The following is a 12651-nucleotide window of genomic DNA, read 5'->3' as shown; positions in this document are numbered from 1 at the left end:
TATCTTAATTTTTTTTTAATTAACTTTTTCTGTAAAGATGCAAATGAAGGAGAATGGGACTAACATCAAGATTTTAGTCTGACGTTTTAGTTTGTCGTAACAAAATGTTGTTTGGAACAACAACAAAAAGCTCCCAAAACCAAAATCTAAGCATTTTTTAATTTAAAAATAAAAATAAAAGCATTATTAATGCCTTTAGACAAACATCAGTGTCAATCTTTGGTTCTAGTCTTAGAAACAAAGAAATTGCCTGTTTTGTACTAGAAACATAAATATAATCTAATTGTTCATGAAGTATATCTATTGATCTTTATTTTGACCAGGCACTAAAAATAAATAATGTAATTTTTCTTTGAATAATATTTGACATAGTTATCTTCTACTTTGAGTTTTAAATCAAGTTGATTTACTAAGTATTTTCAGGGGAAGGAAGAGTGGGGTTTTTTGTGTGTGTTGTTTTGTTTTTGCTATTTAGGCAAAATTAATGTTCCAGAGTCAGTAAGTTTGACCACTGTTCTTTGTAGCAACTTGTCATAGTTCTTAAAGGGAAAAATCTATGAATGCTATAGATTTTTCTGTGATACTACAAAATAATTATATTCTCAAGGAACTTCCTTGAAGTATGTTATAAAATTCTCCATGTAACCTCTTTATTTTCCAGTTAGTTTTCTAAATTATAATTTTATGTAGCATATCTGTACCTCTCAATTTCATATTTTATATGATAAAAAATTTAAATACTATAGCTTATGAGTTATAAATACTGTCCTTGGTCACAAACTTAATTACCTTGGTCACAAACTTTATATTTTTAAACATATGTTTGTTGCTAAACTTCTGTGACCAATTCCTCATGAATTTTCATAATTCACCCTTAATTAAGCCTTTTAAAAAATTAACTGTAACCACTAGCCATATGTGTACTTCTCTGATACTATCAATGCAAACTCTTTAATCTTTGTCATGTTAATCATTTTAGTTTTCATTAATACATTTCAATTAAAGCTACATATATTAACTAGATCAGTTTCCATAGCGTATACAGCAAAACTAAGATACATTTTATGATTTTAAAGTTATACTTTAAAAATTTGCTTATTTTAATGTTAGTAATTTGTAAAGAATGTTATTTCTAACTATAGTTGAAAGTTTTTAAATCTACTTATTCTTCAATGTTTTCTATTACAGCCTGATGTGTGAAAAAAGAATTTTTGAAACTGTGAATAGTGTAAGGCATCCCTTTTTGGTGAACCTTTTTGCATGTTTCCAAACCAAAGAGCATGTTTGCTTTGTAATGGAATATGCTGCCGGTGGGGACCTAATGATGCACATTCATACTGATGTCTTTTCTGAACCAAGAGCTGTGTGAGTATCGTTAGACATTTATCTTAGTTTTTCCATGACTTCTTTCTGGGAAGGAAAAAACCTCTCTGTGCGTTTTAGATCTTTTTTTTTTTTTCTTAACAGAACATAGATCTCTGCAAGAAATTTTAGAACTCCATACTTAACTTTTTGCCAAATACTTTTTGTATTTATTTACTCTTGTCCATGTTGAAAATTTCATGGATTACCCTAAATCACACTTGGTAATTTAGATATACAATTCAGGTTAATTATAGTAAAATTTCATTTTTGCTATTAGATTTTCTCCCTAGGGAATGCCATCCAGAATCATAGCTTTAAAGACAAATTATACTCAAAATGCAGTGTTAATTGAAAAAAAATATAGAAGATTCTGAACATATATTTGTATGAAATATTTGTATTTGCATTTTTGAAGGGTAATTTAAAAGAATATATGTCAAATATTTGCTTGCTTGTGCTTATAATATCTCTGAAAGAATATAAAAGGAACTGGTATATATATATATATATATATATTGTCTCCAGAGAAAGGGGTAGAAAGCAGATTTTTCACTATAAACCCTCTTTGTATTTTTTCATTCAATAATATATGAAGGTTTTGCTTATTCAAATACACAAAAATAAATAATAAACACTTGAAATTATATATGCATGTGTATATATTTTACCAATTATTGTCATAATTTTGCAGCTCTTAAATGATAGAGCTAGATTTGAAACTAGGAAAGTACTCTTAGTAACTATACCCTGTATGCTTATGTTTACCAAATTTGTATCTCCAGCTCTGACTTCTTCCCTAAACTTCCAACTCTGATAATATTCAGCAGCCAACTTTTCGAATTATGTGGCTACTAAGTATGTCATTTAGCATCTCAACATGAATTCCCAGTTTTTCCCATTTCCCTTCCAGCCTCACCCACTGCTCCCCAGGCCTGCTACTCTTCTAGTCTTCCTCATCTTATGAAGCAGCAATACCAGTTATGCAAGCCACAACACAGAAAGTCATTCTTGATCCTCTTTTTTCCTTACTTTTCAACATCCAAGCTATCAGCAAGTCCAATAAACTCTACTTCCAAAATATAATCCAAATCATTTAAAAAAAAACCCATAAAGCCACTATGAAACCTTTATTGGATTTACTCTTAAATTTTCATCCTATGTCTATATTCCGATGACAATAAGCAACTGTCATTTGTGTAGCACTTTCACGCCTTTATTTGGATTTCATCATAACCATTAGAGATATATAGAGCAGATAGTAGTAGTACTTTCATAACCTTCAAGTTTCAGATGAGGAAATAGGGGTTAGTTCAGTGAGTGCTGAAGCATTCAAAAAGGAGACAGAAGCGAGAAAGTAGTAGAAAGCTAAATAATTCATCCCCTGAATATTTAAAAATTAAAAGAAGAGCATTTAGATTATACTGCCCTTGCGCTAATTGCCATGGGAATTTGTTTGTGTTTTGTTTTGTTTTGTTTTGTTTTGTTTTGAGACAGAGTCTCGCTCTGTTGCCCGGGCTAGAGTGAGTGCTGTGGCATCAGCCTAGCTCACAGCAACCTCAAACTCCTGGGCTTAAGCGATCCTACTGCCTCAGCCTCCTGAGAAGCTGGGACTACAGGCATGCACCACCATGCCCGGCTAATTTTTTCTATATATATTTTAGTTGGCCAGATAATTTCTTTCTATTTTTAGTAGAGAGGGGGTCTCACTCTTGCTCAGGTTGGTCTCGAACTCCTGACCTCGAGCGATCCACCCGCCTCAGCCTCCCAGAGTGCTAGGATTACAGGCGTGAGCCACCGCGCCTGGCATTTGTATTTTTTTATCCTTTTTTTTTTTTTTTTAAGAAGTAAAAAATGCAGGTCTCCCTAAGGAACTTTTATCTTTGCTGAGAATACAAATTATATACAAATGAAACAGCTCAGCCCAGGAAAAATTCAAGAATAAAATACTGCATTGCAATATTTCAAATCTAACGTGCCTCCCTCTAATCATTCAGGTCCCACATCAAGTGCCATTTCTTTGAAGTTTATTTTCTGAGTGCCATATCTAAAACATCACAACATCACTAATCAAATCAGGTCACTGTATTCTATTTTATCTTTTTCATATCACTTTCTTTCTATACAATATTGCCTTATTTATTTATTTATTTTTTTTACATTTTTGTTATTTGTCTCCCCTCACTTAAAAGGGAGGAGCAAGGACAGTGTCTGTCGTGTTTACTAGTGAAACACCCAGAAGAGTACCTGGCATGTACTAGGCAATCAGTGAATTTTTATTGATTGAGACTATGGAATCAATATAGTTTGATTTCTAGCTTTGCTGTTTTCTAGTTGTCTAACTTTAAACAAGTAAGTTGCTCTTTCAGAGCATTCTCTGCTTCTGCAAAATATTTATCTTGGTCGGCCCTGGTAGCTCATGCGTGTAATCTTAGCACTCTGGGAAGCCAAGGCAGGAGGATTGCTTGAGCTCAGGAGTTCCAGACCAGCCTGAGCCAAGAGTGAGACCCCCGTCTCTACTGAAATAAATAGAAAAATTAGCCGGGCATCACGGCATGTACTTGTAGTCCCAGCTACTCGGGAGGCTGAGGCAGGAAGATTGCTTGAGCCCAGGAGTTTGAGATTGCAGTGAGCTATGATGATGCCACTGCACTCTACCTGGGATGACAGCGGGAGACTGTATCTCAAAAAAGAAAATCTATCTTAAGGCTTAATTGAAGATTAAATTAGCTGATAAATGAAAATAGCTAATACAATACCTGACATACAGTAAGCATTTAGTGAAATACCCAGTTATTTCTTGAGTATAATCAGGGCAGTCTGTTTTTAAAGAACCAAGGAGAAATCAAGGTATATTTATAGTTGTTACAGTATTGTTTTGCCAACAAGATAAGTTCGCTCAAAAATTATGTTTAAAAACAACTATCTTAAGCAATTTTAGAATCACATTTATTTCAATGAAATTCAGTAACTCCTTTAAACTCCTCATAAGTTCTTTCTATCTTTCTTTCTTTTTTTATTTTTGAGACTGAGTCTCACCGAGTTGCCCAGGCTGGTCTTGAACTCCTGAGCTCAAGCGATCTTACACCCTTAGCCTCCGGAATAGCTGGGATTATAGGAATGTGCCACTACACACAGTTTCTGATAAGTTATTATATAAGATCTACTGTATAATCAAATGTTTCTAAGTAGTTGCATTTTAAAATTCTCCCAAATTATGGTCCCATTTTTATAAAAATAAGTAAACACAAAACATAGCTGTATTTTTTAATGTAAATATAAATGCATTCTGAAAGTTTGGAGGAACATCACTAAAGTGGCATGAATTGTTATCTCTATGGGTGACCATGGAGTTGAGTTGAGATGGATAGATGGATGAATGGAATATTGCACTTTAGGGGAAGGTATTAGGTAAATTTCACAGAGAAAATATTTATGTTACTTGTATAATTACGAACTAATTCTTCATATAGGCTATTCTATACTGAAGACAGATTTGCTTTTTTTTTGGAGACAGTCTCACTCTGTTGCCCAGACTAGAGTGCCATGGCATCAGCCTAGCACACAGCAACCTCAATCTCTGGGCTCAAGTGATCCTCCTTATCTCAGCCTCCCAAGTAGCTGGGACTACAGGTGAGCACTGCAACGGCCAGCTATTTTTTTCTATTTTTAGTAGTTCTGGGCTAATTTTTCTTTTTCTTTTTCTTTCTTTTTTTTTTTTTTAGTAGAGACAGGGTCTCACTCTTACTGAGTCTGGTCTCAAACTCCTGACCTCAAGCAGTCCTACCTCAGCCTCCCAGAATGCTAGGATCACCACCATGCCTGGCCCAGATTTGCATTTTTAAAATTAATTCATTTATTACCTCCCTCCTAGTTCAGTAAATCTACCACATGTCAGGCATTATGCTGTGCATTTAGGATAAAAAATAAAAAAGACAAACATGGCCCTATGCCTCAAGATTTAATGTTCTAGATGGGCCTGAGTTTTCTTGAGATCCAAACTCTTACATTCAACTTCTACATTTTGTCACCTGCCTCACAGACAATTCAAAGTCAACATGTCTAAAGCCAAACTCATTTTCTGCACAAAACTTTGGCTACTTCTGTATTTCTTTACCTATTCATTCCACTAAGATAGAAACCTTGACAGTCATCTTTAGCTCTCCCCACTCCCTCATCCTATACAGCTAATGGGACACCACATTCTGTCATGCGAATTTTTCAGTTTCTTTCTGAGTACAACTCTTAGTCTTTTTGTTGCCACTGCATTGGACATTCTCATGGTTGTTCATCTGTACTATCATAAAAGCCTTATCTGTTCCTTTTCCCTCTGGATCTCTACCTACTTCTACTCCAGCTTTCACACTGCTATCATAAATGTGATCATTCTCTGGTTAAAATGGTTTGATTCTAAGAGAAAGTATTTTTCAGTATCCATAATGTGACATTCAAGGTCCTTCACCCAGGCTCTCTTTTTAGCCTGTCTCCTACTACTTCTTCCCCTGATACACCCATCCTTTACTTCATCCACACCAAACTTGTTAATAGTTATTAAACATGGTATGCCTTTTACACCTCTATTTCTTTTTCCGCTTAGGGATATGCCCTGCATTTCTCTCACAAATCTTCTACCTTTTATACCATCCTTCATTTTTATGGCACATTGTATTTCCTCCTACAGAACCAGATCAGATGTCCCCTCTGAAGTCCTCAGTGACTCCACCAGGCAAAGTTAATGGCTTCCATTGTTGAGACTATACTTTTCTCATTTTTTTAATTTTACCCCTAATAGCTAGCATAATGTGTGGTACATAGCAAGGACTAAATAAATGTTTGTGAAATTAATTAACTACAGAGTTATGCTTTGAAGTATAAAAATATAAACAAGGATTCAAAAGCAGTGGAATTTATTAAACTTCTTTTGATTTAATTCCTCAAACAGATTTTATGCTGCTTGTGTAGTTCTTGGGTTGCAATATTTACATGAACACAAAATTGTTTATAGGTAAGTAATTTTTAATTTTTGAATTAGAATTAAAGATAACTAAGAAGGATATTTTATGTTTAACCAGCTTCTTGATTTTCTCCTTTATCTGATAAGTGCCCTCTAAGTAAGTCAAACCCCAATTTTGAAAGACATGTGGTCAGCACAGTAATTACATAATGAACTTTCTGGTTCCTAATCCATGCCCATTCCCTAATTAAAATAGTCAGATTACGAGTTGGCTTATGATAACACAGTTCTCAATAATATTCATCCTAGTGAATATTTTGCATTCAGCTGATCCACTGCAGAAAACCTCTGTAGACGAGTAATACTCAAACTGTCCATGATGAAATAAGTAGCTTGTGCCAGAGTGTAGAATATCACACTGCTTCCCTCATTAAGAAGTTTTGCCGTCAACTGAACTAAACAGTATATCGGTGCCATAGCCGGTTTATATATTGGTACAAGCTTGTTATTAGACTGTAAACAGGAACAAATAATTCATGGCCCAGCACCTAGTCCATGGACCATACTTTGAATAGCGCTGCCCTAACCAGAAAAGTTATTATTCAACACTGCGTAAGACCAAGAAAGTTATGGGAAGACCAGTCAGACTTAGGAGACTATAAAGGTTTATTCAAACTTCTAATAGTGTTTTCAAGGTAAGGTTCTATTTTACTTACTGGATAAAATGTTTTCAACTAGCATAATTCGTAATTAATTAATATGAATGGATAGCTTTTTCTTTATTTTGAATTACTCTCTTAGAAAGTTAAACCTATCCTCTGATACCTTATTGGTACTGTTAGCTTAACAGTTCTTATGAGTGGTGTATAAGCAAGATTTCAAACTTGGAGTAAGTCAGATTATCACAAATAAAAAAAATTAATAAACCCTGAGTCAAAGGTGCTTGAACTTATATACTTTAAAATATGTATTTATAAAGAGATAAAACATTCCTTATAAAATACATTTTTCCTTGTCTATATAATGGGAAAATTTTTTTTCAGAAACTATATTATGTAAAACAGTAAATTTGCCAAAGAAAAAAAAAATGAATACTTGTGACATAGTGTTTAAATCTCAAATCATAACTTGGAAAACCCATTTTTAATAAAGAGAAAAAATAGACCCCTGTTGAAATGAAATGATTTTTTTTACTATATTACCTACTGATTTTATTGATTTTTTTTGTTTCATTTTTTTTTTTAAATCCTGAACAGAGATTTGAAATTGGATAATTTACTGCTAGATACAGAGGGCTTTGTGAAAATTGCTGATTTTGGACTTTGCAAAGAAGGTAATTAGATGTTTTAAAGTTCGTTTTCTAACGAATTACTACTCCTTTGTGCTTGGGTAGTTTTCAAGTTTGTTTATGGAAAACAAAATGTACTTTTAACTTTAATTTATTCTTCATTAAGACATTGCAGCTTGCTCATATAACCTAATTATCACATTAAGAACTTATTGTGGATATGAATAAGGTTGGGTGTCATAGCATAAAACCAAGATTCTTTGTGTATGATTAATAATTTTGTTACTACTTTAGAAAGTATTGATTAAGCACCACATTGTCTATTCTGGTAGGATTGTACACAGTGTATTACATAGGCCTAGTAACTTCTCTCCAGCTTCTTAAATATTAACATTTTTAAATAGGAAGAAAATAGATATAGGTATCTCAAGAATGTTTTCTATATATTCAAAAGTAAATAAATAAGTAAATGGGGGAAATCTGAATCAGAGGTAACATAAGAAAGCATAAAGATCATGGGTTTAGGCAACAGATAGTCCTAGGTTTGAATCCTGGCTTTGCCACTTATTTGCTGTGAGTCTTTGGGAAACTTACTTTTAACCTCGTTGAGTATATTTCCTTAACTATAAAGTGGATGTAGTTTTTTCTGTTTGGGAGTACTGTTATAATTAGAGATAAGTATATGACACAGTACCAAACATACTATAAATAGATACCTTTGCATTCAATAGGTTATAGTGTAGCTGACATTGTCTGTCTTCCTCTCAACACTGGTAGCTTCTTGTTTCTTATTCAGGTTTGTTTCTGTAGCTCACAGCACAGTGCTTGGCACATCTTAAGTATTCGGTATGTGTTTGATTAATAAATGGTTAAATGAATAAACTTTGTAAATATTATATCCATCATATAGCCACTAACCTAATTGTTGAATCCAGTAAATTTTTTCTCTAATTGGGCTTCTCTTCATTGGACACGATTGATTTAAATGCTTTCGTTTCTGAGAGTCTGTCCTTAGCCTGCTAGTTTTTGACTAGCAGCTGTATGCTAATGACTCCCAAGTTTATTATTTCCTTTTCCATGGGTTCCAACCATTTATATTCAACTATCTACTAGGCAGCTCTACCTGAATAGCCAATAGACACCACCAATGCTATACAAACAAAAACCTTCTTATCCTCAGGTAATCTAGTTCCTCTCAGTCTCTCAATATGAAAATGTGGAATTATCTGGGATTCTATCCTATTGTTGACTTTCTACATCACGTTATTCACAAAATTCTGTTGATGTTTACTTCCTATTTTTTAAATCTGTCATTTCCACTCTACTCCTGCCACCCATCATCTTGTTTTGACAAGATGGTTATAACCTCCTAACCTTTCCTATCTCTAGTCTTTTGACTTCTCTCCCATATCAGTATGCCATGTAATTGCTAAATTGCTAACGGGGCCCATCAAAATACAAATGTGACCATGGCACACCCCTGCTGAAAATGGCTAGGACTATGACGTGCACTGTTCACCCTGATCTGCCTGCCTGCCTCTCCAGTCACATCTCTTACTGCTCTCTGTCTAGCACTTTGCTCCAGTAACAATGTGCTGGTTATGGTCTGTACCTCTCCAGTACTATCACCCATCCTAAATCTGTTTGCTAACATCTGTTCATCCTTCTGATTCAACTCAAATGTCACTTCTCCAGGCAAGTTACCTGAGATTTCCTCTTCTCTTTCCCCAACTCCCAAGTCTGCTTTAGGAACCCTTCTTCACCGTTTCTACATTATCTTGCTCTTACCCTATTATTATATAATTATCTTTCTGTCTATATATATATATATATATATCTGCTTTTTTCCAGTAAGCTGTAAGCTCCTTAAAAAAAAGAACTGTGTCTTATTTTCATGTTTATGTTCCTACCACTTGGCACAGGTGCCTAGAACATAATAGGTAATTGGAAAATATATGTTGGATAACCAGACTTTACTAAATGTTTTCCTTTGTTATCATAGAAATATATATAGTAGATTGTAATAATAATAGCTAAGAATTTTTGAATGCTTACTGTTTGCCAAGAACTTTGCCAAAAGCTTCAATTACATGATCTCCCTCAATTCATAACAGTCTTACAAAAGTAGATAATATTGTTGATACAAATATACAGATGAGGAAACTTAGGCTTTGATGTTAGACAACTTTCCCAAGCTGTCACAGTTAACAAGTGGAAGAGCTGAAACTTAAACCAGGTCTTTATTACTCCAGAGCCTGATGTTAACTGCTTCCATGGAGTTTTACCAATCTAAAGTCCTAGCTATTTAGGCCTACAGTCTCAACTTCCTTTAAAGATAGCAGGACAAGAAGATTTATCAAAATGAATGAAACATGATAACTATACTATATTTGGCATGACATGTATTATTACATTAAAATATCATGATTTTATATTTATAGTATTACTATAAATAAGACAAGGCAAAAATTTAGAGGACTTGTGACTTATGTAATATGCTCTAGTAGTGAACAGAGCACAGAATAAAAGTCAAGACACATAAAATCTATTTCTGTCTTTGTTAACTAACTTTGTTCCCATAACTTTGGCCAAGTCTCTAAAAGGCTGATGTAGAACTTGTATAGATATTATATCACTCTTTTTTAAAAATAATGCTTTATTGAAGAAAATAAAACAACATGATAATGTTGAAATTTTACATAAAAGAAAAAAATCTCCACTCCAATGTGCTAATGTATCTAATTATGCCCTTCAAGTTTTGGTCCATAGACATACAAATTCATTTATGTTTTGCAGTTATTATATATACGTACCTTATTAAATTTAGAATTAAGAGCTTTTCTTTCACATTCTTCCATAAGGTGACACTTATAAGAGTTTTTAATTTAACACTTTGGAATACATAGAGAGAGACATATCGTCAATATGCAGAATGTTTATTTGATTAGTGTATTACTAAATTATGAGAAACATATATTTGAAAACTAGTTAGCTAAAATATGAATTCAACTTGAATATCCCTTTTACAAAATGTTGGGACCAGAAGTGTTTCAGATTTCAGATTTCTTCAGATTTTGGAATATTTGCATATACATGAGATATCTTGAGGATGGGACCCAAGTTTAAACACAAAATTCATTTATGTTTCATATACACCTTATGTACATAGCCTGAAAGTAAATTTATATAATATTTTTAATAATTTTATACATGAAACAAAGCTTGTGATAAGTACTTTTGTGTGGAATTTTCCATTTATGGCATCATATCAGTGCTCAAAAAGTTTCAGATTTTGGAGCATTTCAGATTTCAGATTTTTGGATTAAAAATGTTCAGCCTATACCATCTCCCTATATTCTGTGACACATTTGGTCAACTTAGTTACCTAAGTGTTTGCTTTTTGGTTTTTCCAAACTGTACTCAATGTTATTTTTATAATGAAGTAAATAAACTTATTTAAAAGACTGGATTAGAAGGATGATAGAAATTAAAGTTCAGAATCAGTTCCTTTTGTTATACCTTCTTAGCATCCCTTGTAAGGTAATGACAAGAAAGAAAAAATAAGTAAAAAGCATGGCAATTTTATTTATTTATTTTTACCAATTAATGGTAGAGTCGCTATTTTGCAGTTTTCTGTATACCAGTCCTTACTATTTTCTTTAAAAGTCTTTGATACGTCTGAGTTTGTTCACCATGCACAAATGCACAACTTTAATTTTACTTCCCAAGGATATCTTCTAATTTATTATGCTAGATTATTTTATTTGTTAACAAATGTTTATATTTTTATCTTTTTCAGGAATGGGATATGGAGATAGAACAAGCACATTTTGTGGCACTCCTGAATTTCTTGCCCCAGAAGTATTAACAGAAACATCCTATACAAGGGCTGTAGATTGGTGGGGCCTTGGTGTACTTATATATGAAATGCTTGTTGGTGAGGTAAGCAGTAAGAAATGAAATAGGTGAGAGGGAAGAAAGGAATGATGATTGAAAGAACAAAGCATGTCATTTATAAAACCAGCTAATATGTCTTCTGCATGAGTGGAATTTAAATTTTATAAATATTTATAGTATACTAATATTTAGCTATGCTTCTGTAATACCTTCACTAGTTTTCTAAAGATTTTTATGTGATCTGTGAAATGCATAACCAGTACTTTGAAAATAGTTCTTATATTTCAGGATTGTGCTGTGGTTATATTTTATGATTTTAAGACATGATCCTATGTAATTTTTCATAGGGAATAGAATTGCAGGAAGACTGAGAAGAATGTAATCTCTGTCTGTAAAGAAAAGTCAATTATACATTGGTCAAAAATAAATGGTACCTTCATAAACAGAAGAGCAGTGTTGAAAAGATTAACATTTTTTCCTACTGTTTTCTGTAGATTAACTTAAAATAAATTTCTGAGGATAACTAAGTTACACACAAAAATTCTTACCATTTAGGAAACAGTGAGATAATAAAACATTAGTAATAGGCTAACATGTTATAAATTGTTAGGAATGATAAATTGAGGTGGAATTGGGAAAGAGTAAATCCTTTGATAAGTGACTGAAGACTATTTAGAGGGATTTGATCCGGAGATGCAAGAAAAGTATTTTTATGAGATTGGTTCATTCTACAGTTTCTGCATTGCCAACAACCTTCCTTGTACATTCAAGGCATGAATAAGTTAGCAGCTAAATGAATGAATGATCAAATTACTGAATGTCAGAAATTTCTAAAGTTTTGCTCTGTGCTTGTCATTTACTGGCACTCACCCCAAACAAACAAATAAATGGTTTTGATTTATCCAGATAGATAGCCCCTTCTGGTATGTCACATTGGAGTGGATTTTCTGGAAAAGGAGGAGAAGAAATGGCTAATTAAAATGAAGTTTACCATATGCTAGACATTATTCTGTGTGCTTTATAAATATTAGCTCATTTAATTTTGCAGTAAGCTTTAATAAGCTCAATACTGGTCTTATGCCCATTTTCAGAGGAATAAATGGACACACAAAGAGATTAATAACTTACTTAAAGTCACACAGCTCTCATG

General features: G+C 33.1%; 1 protein-coding gene across 1 annotated transcript in view; it reads left to right on the top strand.

The window, feature by feature from the left end:
• The window catches only part of PKN2 (protein kinase N2), a 139460-nt gene that overhangs the window by 120507 nt on the left and 6302 nt on the right, over window positions 1-12651 (top strand). Inside the window, exons 16-19 of the mRNA XM_045547589.1 lie at window positions 1189-1365; window positions 6305-6367; window positions 7573-7649; window positions 11404-11546. Of these exons, the coding sequence (XP_045403545.1) occupies window positions 1189-1365; window positions 6305-6367; window positions 7573-7649; window positions 11404-11546 (460 nt within the window). The remainder of the gene's footprint in view (window positions 1-1188; window positions 1366-6304; window positions 6368-7572; window positions 7650-11403; window positions 11547-12651) is intronic.

This window comes from Lemur catta, chromosome 3 (assembly GCF_020740605.2).
Source record: "Lemur catta isolate mLemCat1 chromosome 3, mLemCat1.pri, whole genome shotgun sequence".
Lineage (NCBI taxonomy): Eukaryota > Metazoa > Chordata > Mammalia > Primates > Lemuridae > Lemur > Lemur catta.
This window is presented reverse-complemented; position numbering and strand designations above follow the sequence as displayed.